This window comes from Pempheris klunzingeri, chromosome 5 (assembly GCF_042242105.1).
Source record: "Pempheris klunzingeri isolate RE-2024b chromosome 5, fPemKlu1.hap1, whole genome shotgun sequence".
NCBI lineage: Eukaryota > Metazoa > Chordata > Actinopteri > Acropomatiformes > Pempheridae > Pempheris > Pempheris klunzingeri.
The window spans coordinates 8692229-8714292 of NC_092016.1; the positions used below are offsets into that span (position 1 = coordinate 8692229).

At 41.4% G+C, this 22064-nt stretch overlaps 1 protein-coding gene and 1 long non-coding RNA gene across 2 annotated transcripts in view; one reads left to right on the forward strand and one right to left on the reverse strand.

Annotated features, from left to right (window-relative positions):
- The window catches only part of LOC139200932 (A disintegrin and metalloproteinase with thrombospondin motifs 20), a 77916-nt gene extending 59971 nt beyond the window's left edge, over nt 1–17945 (forward strand). Inside the window, exons 29-39 of the mRNA XM_070830113.1 lie at nt 6701–6868; nt 11977–12150; nt 13042–13212; nt 13438–13644; nt 13847–13976; nt 14758–14849; nt 14944–15038; nt 15201–15334; nt 16756–16847; nt 17094–17198; nt 17501–17945. Coding sequence (XP_070686214.1) covers nt 6701–6868; nt 11977–12150; nt 13042–13212; nt 13438–13644; nt 13847–13976; nt 14758–14849; nt 14944–15038; nt 15201–15334; nt 16756–16847; nt 17094–17198; nt 17501–17590 — 1458 coding nt within the window. The 3' untranslated portion in view covers nt 17591–17945. The remainder of the gene's footprint in view (nt 1–6700; nt 6869–11976; nt 12151–13041; nt 13213–13437; nt 13645–13846; nt 13977–14757; nt 14850–14943; nt 15039–15200; nt 15335–16755; nt 16848–17093; nt 17199–17500) is intronic.
- LOC139201472 (uncharacterized) lies at nt 1631–5086 on the reverse strand. Its single transcript, XR_011584313.1, has 3 exons — nt 4808–5086; nt 3771–3824; nt 1631–2634 (listed from the first exon to the last, which is right to left on the reverse strand). It is a non-coding gene; the product is annotated as an uncharacterized lncRNA (long non-coding RNA).
- Nucleotides 17946–22064: the final 4119 nt, after the last annotated feature.

Here is a 22064-nt window from a genome sequence, read left to right on the forward strand (position 1 = left end):
ACCTCATCCTGCCTATATGCCAGTTGAGTGTGAGCAGTCGAAGCGGCGGCTGGTCCTCACAAGCATGGTTCTTGTCATGGCTTTAATTTAAACCTGAGTCTGGAGATAATGTTTCGTTTCGGCCTTTGAGAGAAAGCAAAATAGTTAAGTTGATGATTTGCTGGTTAAAAGTCAAACACTATGGCCTACAGAGTTTGGCAAACCATTAGAACTTGGGAGGCAAAAAACCAGATGCTGTGAGATGTTATCTGAAGATTCAAAATATTTGGATCACAGCATGGCTTTCACATTAAGAATGGATGGTCTCTTTTAGGTCAAGCAGTTGGATAACATTAAGATAAGTTTAACATATTGCACACTGTAATAAAGATTTTCTTTGCCAGCACTTGTATAAACATCTTTACAATTTATTGTAGCTTAGAGAGCAGTTAAAAGATGATGTGAATGTCGTTCCCATGGCAGCAAAGCCCCATCCGAGAGAATAAGAGTTGACTCAGAACCACAACGAGTTTGTGCAGGGCATTGGAAGTAATTAAGAGAGGAGCCCATCTAGAAAGAGTGGATGTTATTTTGTGGGTGTATCGAGTTGGTAGCAGATGCAGTGAGATGAAATGAGAGGAGACAGGGCGTGAAAGTCTGGAAGCATTTAGATTGGTCTACCTCATTCCCCTCAAATGATAGGGAACATGGCCTCACTTTGACACAGGTAGAGAGCGCCTGCTTTTCCTCAACTCATCGGTTAAGTTATTGTAAAGTGGTTTTCAGCCTCTAGGAGTCACTTCTTGGGCTCCACTTGGATGGATATTCTTCTCGCACGAGGCTACCGTGTCAGACTTGATGGGGCCAGGGCGTGTTTGGGCCTGTCGATGCTATCAAGTTGATGGAGTGAAATGGTGTTTGTGGGACTCCACATCGCTGTCAAAGAGCTTTTTCCACTCTTATGGGAGAGACAGTGATAGATGAGGTGTCTGAATCCACTTTCAGTAACAGGGAGATAATAGTCCTCCATTTCAACTCCAACATACACAACTCTGTGAAGCTTCAGCTACACTGTAGAGGGTTAGAGATTTAGCAGCACGCGTGTTGTTATTCGAGTGCATGTGCTCTACTTTCCACACGTATTAGCTACCAGGTCTTATTCTAATGGTTCTTCATTGTATGTTAGGAGGGCCACTGGTCCACAGATGGGAGAAAATTCCAGATTGTCATCCAGTGCCTGATGCACCATCCATCGTAGTTATTTCCTCAGTCCCTCATCCAATTGTTTGCTCTATAAATCGTTTTGTCTGATACCAAAACCTGATGTTTATTTTTGATGGTGTAGACAGCAGGACCCATCAGGACTAGCTGATTTCATATATGTACTCATTTATTTTCTCACCGATACAGTGTTGGGGGGTGGACTCTGCTGAGATCAGACAGGTTTAGTAGAGCTTCAAAATAAAACACAGTAGAAAAAGAGGTTGGGGCGATATGGTATAAAAGGCAATAACGGTTTTGTGAAAACCCAGTGATTTGCAATTTGATACTAAAAAGCTCCATATTACCTCTATAAATCTGCCATGGAATACTGTAAATGGTGGATTTGCAGTAATGAGATACACAGTTAGCAGGTGTGGATTGTCCTTTATATCCTTTTATTTTTACATCTCTTTTGTAAATGTAAACTCAAGGTCAAGATCTTCCACTTTTTTTGAGCCTTTCCATACTTCCCTGTGTGCAAGCTGTGGCAAGCCGGTTGCTATGACAGATTAGAAAAGCAGCTGTGTAACATTTAGCAGGAGGAGGGAGTTAGACTTGAATGTCCCGTGTCAAAGGTCTCTACTTTATAACTCTATGGCTGATCTGCTGTTCTGCTGCTCAAGTTCTGCCATCAAGAATTTGCTCTTTTCTATCTTTTCTGTAGCTATTGCTCTTTTTACCCATTTGCGGCAGGGTGCTGATTTGAGCAGCGTTGGATGTTTCAGTATAACATACTAATGGAAAAAGCTCTCAGTGGAATGTTTAGACAGGCGGAAAACTCGGCTGTTTTGTCATTTCATTTTGACTTATGGCTGCTTGGTGTATCTTTTCTGAGTGGTGTTGACTTAAAAAGGAAACCGTGTTGCAGAAACTGTATATACCTACTCCACTGGTTGTTTATTTAACTCTTTAAAGATGGCAAGGTCGTTCTTTGGCACAGATTGCAGAATAAGCTGTTTAGTCTTAGTCAATCAGAAGTATGTTGCAGTCCCTGCAGCTGCCTGTCCATCAGAAACTGCACTGACAGAGACAGGAAATTATTTCCACGTCTTACAATCAGAGACCCATCATGGGGTGAATAATATCGTCTCATCTGAAATTCATCACTGTGCTGTACTTTATAGCAAGCAAAATATATCTATATTTTGCTTATGGAAATACTTTCATGTATTTTGTTTGAACTCTTCATTTGATTTCTATAGTTCAAAGCGTTCCAGGACAGGAACAGGATTTGACACTGCTCCTGTGCATGTCTGGGTCTGGGTAGCTATTTTGGCCTGATGGATAAAAGATCTATGACTCTTGACATTCCTCTGCCCCATGACGCCGCTCTTACCAGCTGTTCCCATGTTGACAACATGTGTTGTTTTGACTTCTGTCTTTGAAATCACCCTGCAAAACAAAACCATGAACAGAAAAGCAGACTGAATCTTCTGTGACCCTCAATCTTCCTCCCTCTCGTCTCCCTTTTTCTCTGATTTGCAGTCTAATCTTACTGACAAAGCTATAACAAGAGACATGACACCACCTCAACTATTAGTACAACTTGTTCTTTGCTTGATTTGAAGTGCAGATAAATTAAGATTTTTGCATGAGCATAGTTGGAGTTACCTTTGTCTGAAGATTCTATATCTCATAGCCTTAACAACATGTAGCCCAGGGTATAATTCAACACTCCCTTCACAGTCTACACTTGCAAGTTTGTTCTTGCTCTGGGTCAGCACTGAGCTCCTTTGAAGAGTCTATGTAACTACAGTTACCATATGCTTGGTATTACCATCCTCTTGCATTGCAAACGTGCTGCAATGTGATTGGAATTCGACCTTGGCTCTCACATTTTAAGATATGGTCTCACTTAGAGCCACTTAATATAGGAAACATACAACAAAAACTCTCATTTGTGGTCTAAATTGCCTTTTAGCAGCCTTTATACTCAATAATGTATAATTTCTTCTAAACTTTCGTGGTATATTAAGAACATGGCTGTAGTCCTGTTACTAGATTTTGTTTCACAACAGAATTTGTTTCATTCTGCAGGACATCATCATAGTAGTTAAACAAGCTGAAATTTAGGAAAAAACACACGTGTTAAATAACAATGTTATGTACAGATATCTTTATCACTGATCTGACCAAATTTAACATTTAGCAAATCTCTAATTATGATGTTTATGAGGGTCTTTTTGATGTTTAAGCCCCAACATAAACTATTGTTTTCAAAACTCTCAACTCTCTGCTTGTATCACCAAACAATAAGACTTTAGTAGCATAATTGCAGTTTTCACAGTAATACATGTTTTCATGCACTGCTGAGGCCAAAGTGATCAGCGATGAAATAAATGCACATTTACACACAAAGCAGTTCTGATCTGAGCCAAAAGTTGGTCTCATGGAATCTACCTTCTCTCTGTGAGGTACTGTACTGCATTAGCTGCTTTGATTGCCATATTGGCTGAGTGACAGATATTTAAACTCTAGTCGAGTTTCTCTTGGGTGCCTAAAGGTTTCCATGTGTCCTATTGGCTTACCTGTTCGCAGTAAAACAGTGGGTGGGGTCATCTTGAACTTGTTGCCTGCCAGTCCTAGAAAAAGACATTAAAGCTCAAAAGGGTATCTGAAATCAGTCTGGTTATCCTGTTAGAATAAATCTATAAGAAATATGTGTGTCTGCATGTATGAATATGTTATATATAGAAATGTATATCTATTACAATATCATATTTTGTTGATTTAATCAAAATCAGACATGTATGTTCAGAATTCCTCAGGCAGTTTTATGGTTTTACAGCACACAGAAAGGGCATGAATTAGCCGGGTCTGGTTTAGCACTCAATTAAGTGATTTGTTCCAGAACTGTGAAACACTATCAAGTCAAGAATGCCGCTTTGGAGCCACTATGTAGAATAATTAAGAGCTGTCTGTTCATTACGTATGGATTTGAATATCAATTATGACTTTTTCTGCAGAGTTTGTGTTCTGCTTGGGGAAAAAAAAAAAAAAAATCATAAAAGCTGTTTTGCCTGGCTCATTTTCAACTTTGTGCCAAATCTAAAGCGGATGAGTCATTCCATTTTCAAGTAATCCACATTATGCCCAGATGAACCCCACCGGATTATACTAGATTTAACCCACCTAATCATGTGAAATTAATTGCTGGGACAACGTGGGAGGGAAAATCTGTCTCAAGAGTCTTACATCTCCCATGTGACTCCTTGATTTATGTGTTTTTTCTCAAGGAGCTGTTCTTGTCCTTCATGTTAAAAAGTAACCATGGGAAAACACCGGATCTCCAACATAACCAGTTTACACTGTATATGACATATATTTAAGTTCAGATAAAGTGTGCATAATGTTTCATCAGTCCATGGCACTGAATGCTATCATACTACAAAGTATCCTCTTTTATAATGAGATGCCAACTTTCAGAGGATATGCAGAAATTAATTTTAAACTTGACACTCTCCAGACACGCCACTGTTTTTTACGAGAAGCGAATAAAGCAGCTAGATGATAACTTGTCACACTTGAAGCGGCTGAAAGTAAGAGATAAGTGGGATAGTCTTACCTGAGTGGGTGCTGGTGAGTGAAGCAGCCCAGCTGTAGATCGGTGAAGCAGAGGTCCCTGAGTCCTTGCCCTCTTCTTGCTCTCTGAGGTGAAGCTGTCCTCTGGTCCCACGAGCTGTGCCAGCTCTCTGTGCTCTGCGTTACCAGCCCTGATTAACTAATGGCTGACAGATGAGGTTGGCAGGGTAAAGGGAGGAGCACATCGCCATATAGCGTCTTTTCTCCCACCGTTAAAATGCAGATACAGTTCAGCTGGGGGAGCATAGCCCGTATGGCTGCGATTTCCCTTCTTCCTCCCTTTTTTTTCTTTCTTTTTTTCCTCCTGCTTTTACAGCAGTAAGGAGGGGCTAGCCCCCTCCGCCTCATCCTCCCCCCTTCAACATGTTTGCCTGTCTCTGCTCTTGTCTGAGGTAGAGGGAGTTCTGTTATCATTTTTGTATGAGTGTGCAGCGGGTATGCGAATCTGCCATGCTCAGGAGTAGTCACTCAGCTCTGGCTTCGGCTTTGATGTTCTCTGTCAGCTGAGCCAGCCCTGTGTTTAAAATGCCTCTGTAATTACAATGTGTATGATGCATGTGTGTGCAGTGTCAACCACAGCCCGCACCCCACACTTAAGAAGAAAAGGATGGAGGTGGCTTTGTTTGAGGGGATCGAATGGATACTCCAACCTTGATCAGTAGAGTTTTTTAACAACGTAGAACATCTTCAAGATCCTTGAAACTGAAGACAGAAAATACAAAGTAATCAAGAAATTTGCAAATTTAGGTTCATTCTTTCTATGGTCCATCATCTGTGGTATGATCAGTACCATGAGCATGCAGGGGGAAAAAAATCATGTGTTCGGTGTTATGTAACATTCTGAGATCATAATTAGAGGACAATGCAATATTATGTTTATTATCTGGACTGGAAAATATGCTAAGACAAAATGTAACTCTCCTCGTCTTGTGTATTCGATTCCAGCACCCCATTTTTGGAGTGGCTTTGTATGGGGGCGCTCATTCGTCAAGCAGAAATAGCGGGCACCCTAATTGCTGTCTGGCCTCATGGGGACCGAAGATTGTCATCTCCTATCTCAGGCAACGGCCTTTTTCAGAGCTTTCATCCGGGTGTCTGGTTTTTATTCATTATGTTTTTTTCTTCCTCTTAGTCTCGTTAGCTTTCCTGAAGTATTTCTAGGTTCCTTATTTGTACCAGATGACTGTCTCGCCGTGCGCATGCATCCATGTTTCGCCCTGCATCTTCTCTTCCTCTGGCTTTGGCCTCTGCCGTTCACGGCAGCTCTAAAAGTAATTCCTCTGTTTACAGGTTAAATAGTTGGCTGCATTCCATCAGTGTGTGAGTGTTTGACCACAGGTTGTGGTGAAATCCATTTAAGTTGTTTGGCTAAATTTGTTTGCAGTGTGTTCACTTGGCCATGAAATGCAACAAGGAAGCTGGTGGGTACACCGAGTGCACTTATGTTGGGGTCTAAATGGTGTATATGTAGCTCTGAGAGGAACCTTCTATTATACACTGATGTTTATGGCTATGGCTCTGTTGATTCCCTTTGTGTTTACGTTCAAGAGAAATATGTCTTTTCAGAAACTGTTGTTACACCTTACTATCAACAATTTTCATTGGGACTACTTTCCCCAAAATACGTTCAGCTAATTCCCCTACAGCCAATAAATTACACTTAAAATCAAACAAGGGATTCGATTAAAAAATATTGCACTGTGAAAATCCATTACAGCACAATACAACCTTATAATGTTTATACTTTTGCCGTTCCTTCTTGTAACAATGATGACGACCATCATCTGTAAAGAAAGCTATGATTTTCAACAGGACTTTGCTAATATGTCTGTCTTTTCTCTCCACCCATCCCCCTCCTCTCCCCTTTCCTCTCCAGTGTTCAGTGAGTTGTGGTCGAGGGACCAAGCAGCGGGAAATAGCCTGCGTTTATCAGAACCAAACCAAAATAGAGGAGGAGCACTGCAGTCATCTGCCTCGGCCACGGACACAGAAGGCCTGTCGGGCGCGGGGATGCCCCAGTTGGAAGGCGAACAGGTGGAGGGAGGTATGTTTGCTCCGCCATCTCCTCTGGCTCACTAAATAGGCCCGGCCTCTTAGGGACCGTACTGACAGTAACTGCAGCTAGCAGCTGAGACACGAGCACAATCTCAGCCAAAGGCTTCCCAGAGGTTGCAGATGTTGCAGAGCATGTACACACAGAGCACCTGCCCAATCACCACTCAGTTTATTCTTATTCAAGAGTAATGTGTCATTTCCTCAAGTGTGAAGTAAACACCACAGGCTGGAGCTGTTTATGTAGTGTAGTTGGCTTTTAAATTTCAAATTTTTTAATCATTATGTTGTGTTATCTGCACTACAGGTTTATGGTGAGAGAGTTTTTCTTTTGAAGCTTTGCGTCAGACCACACACTGTCCAGCATGTTCAAATGCTCAGATACAAACACTATCATTTATTACACACTATCACATACTACACACTATCTTAGTGAAACACTGCATGGCAAGATTGCAGCTGATGCAGACAGGCTTGGCCTCCCAAGCAGATGAAAGCATGATGTTCAGGATGATACACGTCCTGAAACACAGCAGGTTTCTGTAACACAAGTGCAGTGAGACATTGGTGGGGCAAAGGCTGTGCATAAGGGTGAGGGCTGTGTCACAGGGAGGGTGAGGGGTGAGGGGTGAGGGAGACACACCTGCAGCACAGTTTTGGATCACAGTGGTGTCGAGCTCCCGCAGGGAGGAACATTTTCCAAAGCAAATTTATCACAAGTTGCAGGGCAGACTAAAGGGAGGAATGCTCTGTCATGGTCTTTGTCATGCTCTGACAGATTACCCTGAGGAACAAGCGTACCGTATGTCCAAAAACCCACGATAAATACAAAGAGCTTGCATTGGTCTCCGGCATCGGTTGCCAACATCAGTGAACCTAACACTGACACTGATGTATTACTAACTTTTAAGCTGATAATGAGCAATGTTTCCTGATCACTCTTTTTTTTTTTTTTTAAATTTCAAGAGACTCTTGACATTGCCTGTATGAATTTCACATTCCCCTTCTTATTTCCAACTGGTAAATCCCCAAAGGACCATGCAGACCCATGTCTGCCCCCCTCCACAAGACTCCTGCCACTCCTCTCTCTTTGAGCATGTCCTTCTCCCCTCTCACTCTCTCTCTCTTGCTGGTGTCTGGAAGCAATCATCTTCCTCCACATACCACCAGCAACCATGAAATCCTCAACTCAAGCATAAAGACATGTTTTATATCTTAATATCCATGCATGTGACAACTTTGAAACCTCAGCGCCCACTGTTAGAGTTATTCCACAGCTACCCAGCCCTCTCAGTCACCTCTGACCGGGGGTGTAATGGCCAATATGTTAGAGGAGCTGGGGGGGTATGGGATGTCTATTCAGCCTTCACTGGTGGTTTGTAACGCTGTGCACATACATTTCAGTGTGGTATTTTAAATAGCTGTTAGAGCATAGGTCCATCCAAATTGCAATTAAATCTGTTTTCTCATTTTTTTCTAGAGCATTTGGCTAGTTTTGTTTTTATTTGGCCACGTTTCTCAGATATCCATCTCCGACATATCTGCCTCCACCCTAATACAATAGAGGTGACTGAAATTTGTTTTGTAGGGCTAAGAAATTCATCTGAAACATCTGTTTCCAGAAACAGTGTTCCTGTTTCACTGGATAATCAATTCTGTCAACAGTTTTTATAGGGTCTATTTCTTCAGTAGAAAGTGGTTCCAAAGAAAACAGCTTTCAGTGGGTTTTGTGGATTATCCAGAGTGAAAAGGACACTGTTTATGAAAGGACACATTGTTGTCTGAGTTTTTAAATGTCACTTTTTAATGCTGTGAGCAGCACAAATATTTCAATTTAATAGCTCAATAATTCAATTTATTGTATTGGACTGGCAGCAGAAAAGTTGGATATCTCACAACCTTGGCAGAAATCAAGATTGCATGGTAAGATATCACCAGAGGTTAAGTGAGAAGGTATGTTTTGTAATTTGGGTGAACTAACAATCTTCAAACTACCATGAAATCATAAAATAGTCTCATCATTTTTCATCTACAGTTTCATGATGCCCTCACCATCTCTGATGAAAGAACTACAGGTCTTTTGCAGGAATACAGCATCGGGTTTCTTTAGCTGTAGCAGTTAAGAGCGACTATGATCACTTAACAGCAGGTTCTATTTTCATGCTTTGTAAGAATTTTAAAAAGCCTTTTTTTTTCCATTTGAAGGTCAGATTTCCTATGGTGCTTTTTGTTCTCTTTCCAAACTCAAATACTTTAACCTTCACATTCAGCCACACGCTCTGCAATGATAACACACAATTGCAGCGAGAAGCGAACAACACAAATACATCTGGAAGTTTTTCGGGGAAATTTGATACTCGCTGTATAATGCGTAGATTTTCTGACTGTGTGAAATCGCTGAGGCCTGGCACTGGTCTTTGAGGTCTGTAGGGAGAGTTGGAGAGAAATCAGGCTGATCAGCTCGAGCCTTACAGAGTGCTTCCTCAGTATGCAGGTATGCTTCTCAAAGCACATCAAAGAGATGTTTGAGATAGACCTTCGTGTGACCCCAGATATACGTCTCACAAAGACCCTGGATGCCCTTGGATTCATTAAGTACATTGTTCAGCGGCATCAAAGCAGCATCTCTGATGCTGCAGACCAAACAAACATTTTATGATATTGTCACCTTAAAGTGAGTTTATTGAACTTTTGAATGAAGAAGTAGCACAATCCTTCTCTTGGAAATGACAACTGTGAGTTCATGAGCAATGACACACACAGTCAATCAAATGCACTGCACTGCAATATACTTAAAATGCACTTAAGATAGGATATTCCTTTATTAGTTCCACGGTCAAATTCACAAATGCACTTTTACTATAGCTCTATTGGGTCTGTAGTGACTAGTAACTTATGGTGACTGATGTTAGCAAATTCCAGATAGATTTTGATGTTTAACCAACATTACTGAGTCAGTTTGCTGACTTTATGATTCAAAGGCTACATTCAGACTAAAAAGTGTCCCAAAGCAAGTTTTTTGGCTCATATGTGAAAAACTGTGTGAACAGCACAAATCACAGGGAATTTGATCTCTTCAATTGTAATGCTCCTCTCACAGTGTTGGAGGCCGTCCTGGCAATGTAAGCAGGCAATTTAGCTGACATTGGAGGGTCGTCACCTGATTAAGCTCACCTGGGCCCTCAGGCTATAAAAGCCGGCCCATGTGGTCACTCTGTCCTTCCTGCATCATTGCCTTGCCTTATTTTGATGAATTATTTCATGTTTTGTGTAAAATCTCTTGCTGGGACTCCGTGCTTGTCACACTAACGCAGTTTTAACTTTTAACAAAACAGGTTTTGCCCCTCTTTGTCACAAACGTGCTCAGGGAATGTGACAAGTAGGCAGTCCATGCAACAGATTTTACATGTCAGCTGTAGGAAGGGAGACACAGGGTGCCCACATGGCCCCAGGTGAACATAATCAGCTGATGACCCTCCCATGCCAGCTAAATTCCCTGTTGAGGTTGCCAGGACAGCCTCCAACACAGTGGGAGTGTTCAGATTTGGGCCACTTTCATATGAGATCCATAAATCAGATACAGGTCTGATTTTGTTACAGTGCCACCTCAGTCTGAACAATGATATCAGCTCGTGTGATTTTTATGTCACAAGCAGTAAACCCGCCCCTGTTGCCAGCCAATACAACCCATCTCCTGCATGCTCTCACAGAGAGATAGGCGGCTTCAACAGAGTATCTCATCATGAGACATGACATCCTGAAATTTTGCATGAAATCTGTTTCGGTGAGGCCATCCACCTCACAATCCCACCACTCCTGGCTCTGACTCTGCATCCACACACATCCATATAGAGGTAGCAGCCATGATTAAAACTTTGGTGCTCTTTTTCCACATCATTATTATCATCTGCTCACAAACTTGCTGGCTTCCACTGAACAGGGCTGTGACCAGTTTACTCTGGCATCTGATTTTGGCTACATTTGAAAAATAATGTGAGCAGCCAAACAAAAAAAATCAGATGTGACCAATAAATCCAGCATTAAGCACTACGGCTTTCAGGAGCCTTACTCTTGTCTCACTTTAAAGGGACACACTGTTTAGTGCTGCACCTCCAAAAAAGTGGTTGACTCACAAGCAATGTGTTTTTTTTTTTAATATTTTTTTGAGTTTTTATTGAGTTTTATGGTATGTGCAAATATTAATAAACAAGCAAACAAGAAGGCAAGAACAAAAACAAAACAATCCCACCCACTACAAAACTAACTTCATGCACTGCAATACAATATACAGAATTTTACAAATAAATGCAACCACATATACTTATCAGACAGATTTAAAAAAAAAAAAACATTGCGTCCTTCAGTGAGATATTGAATTATTATGCTATGGAGGTACGGTCAGAGTTTTTTGTAGAAAAGTATGCAGAGGTGTCCAGAGTCTCCAAAATTTTTGTGATTTATGATTCAGATCGTGGGTCAGTTTTTCCAAAGGAAGAAGGGCCGATATCTGACACATCCACATATTGACCGTAGGGACCTGGGGGGCCGACCATCGCAGTAATATGCATTTCTTAGCAAGGAATAACAGGATTGTCAATAGAGACAGCAATGTGTTTTAAAAATGGTCAGAATTGAAGCAGCAGAGGCCGACATATCTTTTCTTCTGTAGTATTGACCCAACTCCAAACACTGCATTTTCCTTAATGCAACTCAAGTGTGTCCTTTATAAGACCTTGATGATTTCATCAGGGTTACTTCATTTAAACTTTGAAAAGCTCCCTCCAGAGGCACAGAAGACATTATCTACATGCTGGATATTGCTCCTCAGCTATGATAGCTTGTATTAAGTATTATGTTCCTCTGTGTAATATCAGTGGAGTGCTCCGTTAAGATCAGCTCCATGACAGAATTGAGGTTGGAATGCCATAAAAATAAGTGGTATACTCCTAATATATTTTATCTTGTCTTATCTTGTCATCTTATATCCTATGTCATCTATATATGTCTATAACAAATATGTATGCCATAAATTGAGTTTCAGTTCATTGCCTTTTTCTCAATCAGATGCATGTTCTATGTTCTGTGTTTTTTTTTTTCTAGTGTTCCGTCACCTGTGGAGTGGGAGTTCAGAACCGAGATGTTTACTGCAGACTTAAGGGCACTGGTCGGATCAGACAGGATCTATGTGATCCTCACCAGCGTCCTGCCGTTGTCCGGCCATGCCAAACTGCAGAATGCACACATTACACTTGGGTCGCTGGTGAATGGGAAGAAGTAAGTACAGACTAATTTTCTCTTCCTATCTACTCCCCCCCCCCAACTTGTCTTAGTCTCCCAGTGTGAGACAGATGAACAGCTGTTCAACTATCTTATTAAGGTTTTTATTGGCTGAGATGTCCGCTCTGCTTTCTCTCCACCATTAAATGAACAACCTGCAGGTCTCCTTTCTCTCTCAGCTCAGTGGTGAGGGCTTTGCGATAACCATCAGTCGCTAAATCATATCAAACCTCAAAGTGCCGAAAGCCATCGTCTCTTTTGTCCTGCTGAATATGACCGGTCTGTGTCACGCTAGCAGACAGTATTTTATTTCACTCATCTTTTTTTAACGTCCCGTGCTTTGTCCTCGAATGTGAGGCATAAAAGAGGGGCACCATGTAGGGACACAGAGCTGTATCCTTGTGCAGCAGGAATGTTTGCAGTGTTCAGATTCCTGTCTGTGTTGCCTCGAGAACTTACAGCCTCATTTCTTTCACAGTTTGGCCCTGAAATCTTTTCTGTTTTCATGAAATACAAAGGAAATGTCATAAAATCCACACGCAGCAGACTCTATACCTAAATTCATTTTAAGATTGTTGTCCATATCATTACTTTTAAATGCTCCCATAAACCATTACTGGGCCTGAGGGAAACAAGTTTAACTTTTATCTTTTATGGTAACATTGTCAAACAGAGCACGTGTATGGGATTTTGCTCCATAAGCTGATGTTTCCATTTCTTTCTCCACTTGTGTATACCTTTACATAATAATGAGTGTACATTCAGAGAGCTTAAGAGGCAAGCAGGAGTCTGAGAAGTCAGTGATGCTGTTGCGAGAAGTACAACACTGCCCCCCCTCTGCCAACTTTTCTTCTTCAATCTTACTGATTTCTTACATTTCCCTCGTAGTGTAATGCAACCTGTGGAGAAGGCATGAGAAGCAGGAAGGTCGGGTGCATGGGCCCAGGGATGTCCCCTGTCCAGGATGATTACTGTGAGCCATCGTCTCAGCCACCATCTCTCCAGACCTGCAAGGGAGTTCCCTGCCACTACATGTGGATTGCAGGGGAATGGTCACAGGTAGGAATAAAAGAGGAACTAAAGACTGAGTTTTGTTCTACTGCAAATATCAACTAATGAAAAAAATGGAAAATGCATCTTCAGATTAGTATCAGCCAACCAACAGTTGTCGCTGTCTAAATGTATCTCCAGATGAACAAATCAACTTCTGTATTTGATATTACTGCTCTGTGCAAACATTTACTCGTGCAAGTGTTAGTAATCGTCAGTGTGTGTGTGTCTCAGTGCTCAGCCAGCTGTGGTGTGGGTTACCAGCAACGTATAGTCTCCTGCTCCGTGATACCCTCCTCTCAGGCTCTGCGCCCGTATGCTGCTGCCCAGTCCTCCTTTGCCAGCACCCACTGCCCTGAGCCCCACCCGCCTGGCACTCGGCCCTGCCTCCTCAGGGACTGCCCGCACACAACCTACTGGAAAGTTGGCCCATGGAGCAAGGTGAAACAAAAAAACGCTTGTTAGGCAGTGAGAAATCCTCTCTAGCTAATCGCTATTTTCACAAAACATTTTGATGACTTGGCCATTTCACACGCTGCTAATAAATCTCATTTGTGGATTTGGATCTGGTTACAGCTCATTTGTTAATTGTTTTGTAAGCTGTGTGATTGAATGCCTCTGTGTGTGTTTGTGCGTATAACAGTGCTCACAGACCTGCGGTGCAGGAGTGATGGAGCGCAGAGTGGATTGTGTGACCTCCAAAGGCCAACTGTCCAAACACTGTCGTCCTTCAGAAAGACCTGAGTCTCATGTTGCATGTCAAGAAAGAGAATGTGAGTCAAACTTCTCTAATTTCAAATACTCAGAGGTCTTGTTTGACTGTTAAGTATGCAACACAAAACTCTACCATCTTGTCCAACTTTTCTGATCCATGTAGAGCTTTCCACCAGCTACAAATGTATAGTGATAGTATTAAATTGAGCTGTATATGGCAGCTAACACCGTATCTGATTGTGTTTATAGAAGCTCAACTTTTGCTTGGTTTTAACGCATTAGGCAGAACAGCGACCTCCACGTAAAGCCTCTTGAAGTGATTACTTAGTGGAACAACGAATAGACAGTCAGCAGTTTCCTACAAATTGTCATACAGACAAGCAGTCTTCACCGAGGCAGCTTTCATTGTGAACTTGCAATTGCTGTAAAAGCCGGCAGCGGGCCAAAGTTTGTAGGTTCGCTCCCCCACATTTCAGATGTTTCAGTACTGGAGCGTTGGACTGTTCACTCCCGACTTGGCTTCTGCCAAGTCAGGCACTGCCGAAATTAAAATGATATGCTCGGGTGACGGCCAGTTCTGCGGTCAAGTATTAATGCTAATCAGCTAATCAGCTAATCAGCGTGATATGAGCTCTACAGCACTCTGGGCAAACAGAGGAGGCAACACAAATAATGAGACATTTACAACAGCTTTCCGTTAAGAAGACGAAAGCCAGGTTACAATCCTTTCCCAAAGTAGTGTTTGATTTATTAGCGTTTGTAATCTTTGTGGTATTTGTTGACAACAGATTTAACTTAGTAAAACTTCTCTCTCTCTTCCCTTCATATTTCTTCTCCCAGGCCAGTTGTTCATTTCCTGCCATGAGGTCCAGAGACAGGGTGTGAAGATAGATGGGGAGTACTATCTTAAAGTCAAGTCCCGGATCCTACAGGTGTGTCTGTTCGGTCAAAATTGCTTCAGCACACATCATGACTCAACCTGCAGCCCCCTTACGCGCTGTCATGTCTCAATGTGTTTGGCCTCAGATTTATTGTGCTGAGATGCAGACCGATTTTCCAAAGGAGTATGTGACATTGCGCAGCGGTCAGACAGACAACTACTCCGAAGTGTATGGGCACAGGTGCGTATAATGCAGCAAAGCCTTCTGGCCACTGTGACTCGGTGTAGCTTCAAATAGGATTTTGTAATGTGTAAATCAGAAGTTCTGTGCTAGCGTATTCAGTATTCAGATTCCAGCGTTTGTCTTAAATGAATCCTAATACTCATTGTCCTCATTATAAAGGTTGCTGAACCCCTTTGAATGTCCGTATAATGGCAGCCGAAGACAGGACTGTGATTGTAGGAACGACTACTCGGCAGCGGGATACACACTCTTCCACAAAGTTCGTCTGGACCTGAGCTCTATGAGGATAATGAGTGCGTAATTACTGTGCGATTGCCTTACATTGTCTACTGTAATGAGACCACACATCAGTGTTGTTTTAACCCTCAGACGCCTCGTCCTGTAGTGCTTGACACTCTTCCAAAAGCCCAGGCTGTGCGTATGCCATATGTGCTGCTTTCCCCACACTCTCTCCTCTGAAATCAAAATAATGACCTTTCAGCGCTCCGTGTTCACATCACTAAGCCACGACTTGAAAACGGGGGCCTCTCGGCACATACACGCAAGCATGAGAGTAAAAGAATGCGTGCGTGCACATACAGCCATGCGTGCCGGCTTTCAAGCACAGACAGACAATATGTGATGCAGCCTTACACATCTTTTCTCTGACCGGCACGCACGAGAAGACCCGAAGACACAAGCGCACACACCCATGCATGCAGTCGCATCAATGTCAAACACTTACTCATACTAGCATGCAAGCAATCACACATTCACAGACACACAGAAACTAATGCACACACATCTTCAGGCCATATTCCTCTGCTCATTACTACAGCCAGCTCCACCTTCCCTGTTGCGTCCAAGTATGCCTTTGATTAAAGTATGTGGATTAGTGTGCAGTGTGTGTGTATGTGTGTGTGTATGTGTCTGTGTTTGTATGTGTGTGTGTGTGCTGAAGGGAAGTTGGATTAGAACTTTACACAGTCATCCTCCCATCCTCTTCCTCCGGTCTGGGTCCTGACAGCAGATGTTCCCGCCCCTCTGCATGGTACTAATTTGGCTCTCAGGCTGCTTGAGGAAAGGGGGGGGGGGGGGGGGTAATGAGTTCAAGATGAAGGGAAGCATCTCGTGAACTTTATCATCATTTTATAAAGGCAACGTGAAGGGAGGGCGGGAAGAGGCGCTGGTCGTGGTTATCATGTGTGACAGTGCAGGGTAAATGAGAATGAACAGGGGAGTCAGGGAAACAAGGTTCAGACTGAGTCACTTGTTAAGTAAAGATCAGATTTACTGTCGGTCAACAAAAGCCAGTTTAATTTTTCTTCCACATTTTGTGAATTCGTCATATCTTTTATTATCTCTTTTCTCTCTTTTTTTAAGAGCAACGTACAAAACATTCAGGTCGTCATGTTACAGCTATAGCAAATATGAATTTTAGTTCTTTGAAGGTCATTCTTTAATTTTTACCTTGTTGGTAAGCAGAGTAACTACTGTCATCAAATTCAAACCCCAATTCTGCAAGAGCATTTGTGGAAAACCCTTCTAGATGTAATAAAACATCTGGTGATGTGACAGTGAAGTGGCATCAACCATGCAATGAATTTCAGTTGCATAGGTTGTAGTTGCTGATGCTCTGTGTGGTTATTTACCTTAGAGCAAGCTGTCTTTAGTCTGTGTTTACCTCTGCTGTTGCACATCGTGACTCTAGATTTGTATCTTTCCTGTTTACCAGTCACAGACCTCCAGTTTTCCCAGACTCTTCTTGGACGACCTGTGCCCTTTGCCACAGCGGGAGATTGTTATAGTGCAGCCAAGTGTCCACAGGTTAGTGAAATACTGTACTTTGCTGCCTCATTAAAATATTTCATGTGTCCTTTTTTCGTGCCATATGTTTGTTAGTGGCCTGAAAGTTAACAAAGACAGATTTTTGCTGACCATTTGCTGCTATAATTCTCTGGACCTATAATTCCTTGACCTAGACAATAACCTTCAACAACTCTATTACATTGGAGGTGCTCAGCACGTAGTGGTATGTGTTTATCTGACGTGTTAATCTGATGTGTGTTTCAGGGCCAGTTCAGCATTAATCTGATCGGCACTGGTCTAAAAGTGGCTGAGGCCACCAAGTGGACATCTCAGGGCAATTATGTTTCTGTCAAAGTCCACAGATCTGAGGTAAGAAGCCAACAGTGGGTCTATAAAATGGTTGTCTTTGTATCAGTAATGCTATTTGGTGCATAAGGAACGGATTATGTCATAAATGTCTAGTTGTCTTTTTGCTGGGGTGTGATTGAGCTTCATGTTGGGTCTTGGAGCACTCGAATGAGATTGGTGCTCTGAAATGTCATTTGAATTGGCATGTTGTATTTCTGTCTGATTCACTGAAGAGGAATCCCCTCTGACATTTATGAAGCTTTCATTCTCTGTGTAAAAAGCTGCCCTTTGCCCACTCTTTCCTCTCTCATTTGTCTTTGTAGGATGGAACAAGAATCTACGGTCGCTGTGGTGGTTTCTGTGGGAAGTGCATTCCCCAGGCTCACAACGGCCTACTCCTTCAAGTCCACTGAGGGCCATGCAGAGACCAAACCCCTAAATCAGTCCTGAAGACAGTAGCCCAGGAACATGTAATGATCGTGATTTGTGAGTGTTGTGGAGGAGCATTTAACAGTAATCATCCCACAATAAGGCCCCAATACCCAAATGGCAGCTAAAACATACGAGACACTACATACTGTGCAGTGCCACAGGGCCACTGTCAGATCCTTCATCCAAACTGCTAACTCTGAAGAAGAGCCAGCTATGTCAACAGTGTTGCAGTCAAACACGTTTGCGCTTTGGACCCTAAAATGCTTTCTTTTTCTGACACTGTTATGCAATTTCAGTATCATACAAAGGGATATAATACTTCCAAACACTTGGAAAGCAACTACACAAACAGTAGTAAAACCTAATAGACTACTGTCTCATTTCAAGAAAGAAATCCCCATCTTTAAAAAACAACTTTTTCATATGGTATTCTGTGAAGTGAGGGCTTTTCTGACAAAAATGGTAAACCTGGAACTAATGTTGTTATATGTTACCTATTTATATTTACAGCTACACTGTAAGAATTTAGTTACCACTTATCTAACTGACTTTCAATCAATGAGACAGTATAAAAATCTATGTACTGTATGTATGTAATAATCAATACAATCCTCTGGTGACAAAGAAGTGCTATAGACAGACACTGAAATAGTATGTGAGGAATGGTTGACTTAGTGTTTTACAGTATGACAGCCATTAGGCTGATATTAAAAAAGAAGTTTTTATTGCGACTACTAAATGAGCTACACTGCAGATCATCTTGGCCTTACGCAAGTTTAAAAGAATAGTTCAACATTTTGGCATTTACATTCCTTTACTATCTTGTGGAGAGTTAGATTAGAAGATCGATGCCACTCATGTGCATACGGTAAATATGAAGCTACCACCAGCAGCCAGTTAGCTTAGCTTAGCACAAAGTCTTGAAACGGGGGGATTCAGCTAGCCAGGTTCTTACTGACAGTAACAAAATCCACCTGTAGCAGCTCAGTAATAAAAATGTTGCATCCCATTTGTTAAATCCACACAAAAACCAAAGTGCAAAAAAATAACATGCTATAGTTTAATGGGGCGTTATTTACATACTCATAATTTGTTGAACGGACAAAGTAACTTCCTGGAGTCTTGGCATCACTCATGAGGTGCAGGGCAAACAGCGGAGACTGTGGCTGCTAGAACTTTGCCTTTGAACAGAAACAGACTTTGTTTCCACTCTTTATGCAATGCTAAGCCAACACGCTGCTGGCTGAGTTGCTTCATATTTATCACTGACACGAGTGCAGTATCGATCTTATCATCTTACTCTTAGCAAAAAGAAGTGAGCATGTGTATTTCCCAAAACGTCGAACCGTTCTTTTGGGGTTTAAGATTAGCAACTAACTACTGATGTCCTACCAGACCTGCCTTATGTCAGAGGTCAATTTAGGAAAATGTGAAGAGCCTTTAGAGCAACTACAGATAATTTTAACTTTCATAGTTCTGTTGTCAGGTATTTCACAAAACCATTTAAACCTGCTCAACACCTAACACTGGCTCGCACAGAGACAGATTAAACTCTGATGCTGTGAGGAAATAGCTGACATGCAGATTCTATTATTTTTAGGCGTTTGTTCTTGTATTCTAATCACGCCACACACAGACAAGTTCTCATCTGTTACACAGTATCAGGTGTGATGTCTCACCTCACACCCTCCACTGGGCCTATTGTAGGTGCCTGCAACCCCTACCTCTCACAAACATCCATACTCTACTGAGATATGTGTTGTAATATATTTATGTTTGACCATATTTATTCTGTAATGACTGTAGATACGTTCTGTGTTTTATGGTACAATGACTACTACCAGTGGAGAAGCCATTGTCTGATGTTTTTTTGTCCTTTGTCTGCTTTGCTAAAGAAAGGTATTAGTCTACTACTATTTGTAGTGTATAACCACTAACCTTAAATAAGGATCTTTTGAATGGTGCTTTTGAACTACTGGAATTACCTCTGATCTTGAGAAGGAAAATACTGGCTTTGGGCTCTTTAGCAGATGTAAGATCTGCTTATAATGCATGTCATGGTCCTCTCATTAATGTAGCTGAAAATCTAGCTGCAAGGCTGCCAGATATATCGGATAAAATGTGCCCTTGAGTAGTCCTTAACTCATCGTAAATTACTTTCACAAAGACCACTACTACAACTTTCAAGCAACCTAACATGCTGGTACTCTGATGTTACATTAAGCTTTAACCAAAGTTAGAAGATAGATGCAGATTTTTTTTTTCTTCTCAGACAATGCAGCTTCTTTTGATTTAAAGAATGGCTGAAAAATAAATAAAAAGTCAATGAGCAGCTAGAAAACCTTTGGCCATCATTCATTTTTATGATGGTCAATTGTTCTATGAGGTCTGTATCAGAAAGTTAAAGAATACTTGATGCACTATGTGCCATAAATTTTGTAGAAATGTAACCGTTAAGATTTGTAACTTATGATATATGTGTATTTTTAATATTCATACTTGAATTGTAAACAGTGTGCTAAATATCGAATGGGCATTGGTACTGAATAGAGAAACGGTGTGCTTGTTTGCCATGCTTTATCCAAAGATGTTTTTAAGAATCATATGTACCTACAGTATGTATGTAGCCTGTATAAAAGAAATGAATGATTGATTCTGGTGCTATGGTTACTAATCATACCGATACTGTATGTCTTGCTACTATACTAACACTGTAAAAAAATAAATAATAATAAAAAATGCTTTTCAGCTGACTCACAAGTTGATTTATGTTTATTTTATTTGCATAACACACACAAAAAAAATAAATAATGACACCATCAATTTTTGTATCAGTGTGAAATATCTCAACACGTATTGGCTCGGTTGCCATTCAAATTTGTACAGACATTAACGTTCCCAATCAGGATAATTTAGTTCTTCAGTCATCCTCCTTCATCTAGCTCCACCATGAGGTCAAAATTTTAATTTGTCCAATTCTTTAGTTTATGAGTAAATACCCGCCAATTACATTCCCATCAGCTGTCCCCTGTGTTTTGTGCTAATTAGCAAATGTTAACTAAGATGGTGAATATCCAAACATCGCCTTCAATCATCAGCATGCTAGCATCGTCACTGTGAGCATGTTAGAATGCTGATGTGAGCACATAGCTCTAATCATCGCTTTCGTCTAAGTACACCTTACAGATCCACAGGCATGGCTGTGCAGACTCTTAGTCTTGTTACAACATGAAACACTCTATGAAGACATGTTTTGAGAAATATAAAAAGTCTACGCGTGTCATAGTGTTTTTCCACAAAAATGGTCAGTTAAAATTGCATCTCCTTCATTAAAAACAAAATCCAGAATAGATGAGTATATAAATTGTTTATTTCAAAATGTTGACAACTAGACACAAGATGTTTCCTAATTCACTAAAAAAAAAAGCCCATTCTCACTGTCTCACTGGGGACTTAAAGCCTCTACAGCACACTTGTTTAAGTTGCATATTGGACCACACCTGGCTTCCAAACTAGCTGTGATATCATAAAGTAATGCTTGTGCGTAGATGTCTTAAACTATGAGCACACTCTAAGCAAAGCACAGAGGAATCTTACCCTTTCGGCAGGTGTTGAACTTTGCACACGTCATTCTGCACAGTGAAGGTCAAAAATCACAGTGACGTAAGTAACAGAAAAAACACATTCTTGAATGGAGGGTGGAATCACAAAGTGACAAAAACAAATAACTTTAAGCAAAATATTGTTTGTAAAAACTAAAGTATGTACAGTGTTTGTTATCACCATAGCAAAGCTTCTTTCTACCACAGAGAAGCCAATTGATTAATAAGGAAGGGCAGCAGGTCAGCAATGGCTCCGTTCTTGTGCTCGCCAGATTGTGGCTCCATATGGATTCACTTTGGGGTGCAGGTTGCATTTCCACAACATTACTTTCTAGAATTCAGTTCCACTTAAGAGACACATAAACAGAGCAAATGCCTTTAAATCCATTTCTTACTGAAGTGCACATATTGTTGAGTTCTGGAAACAGCTGAAGCTGTCAACTTCCTGATGACTCACCAAATTGTTATGTCAAATCAAAGAGTGAGGTAAGGTCCCAGTAACCTTTGAAAATCAAGAGGTGGAAAGTACCATTTTTCGAGGAATTATGTCACCAAAATGACTCAGTAATAAAGGTGCAGGTACTTCGGCAAAAAGGCAAGCTGTTTATACATAAGCCACTTTTCCAGGGCTCATTGAACAGAGATAGCTTTGTACATTAAATGAAAACAGATACTGTGGTCCCTCAAGAACTGCTTTGATTTCTTGCCAGAAGCCTGCCTTGTTCCCCAAAATCTAATCTAAGGATTTGGACGAGTCCTGAAGCACGACAACAACTCCCCTCACAAGCACTTTTCCAGTGAAACTTCCAGACTCTCCAGGCTATGGACATGCTAGGAAAAAGCTTCCCTGGCC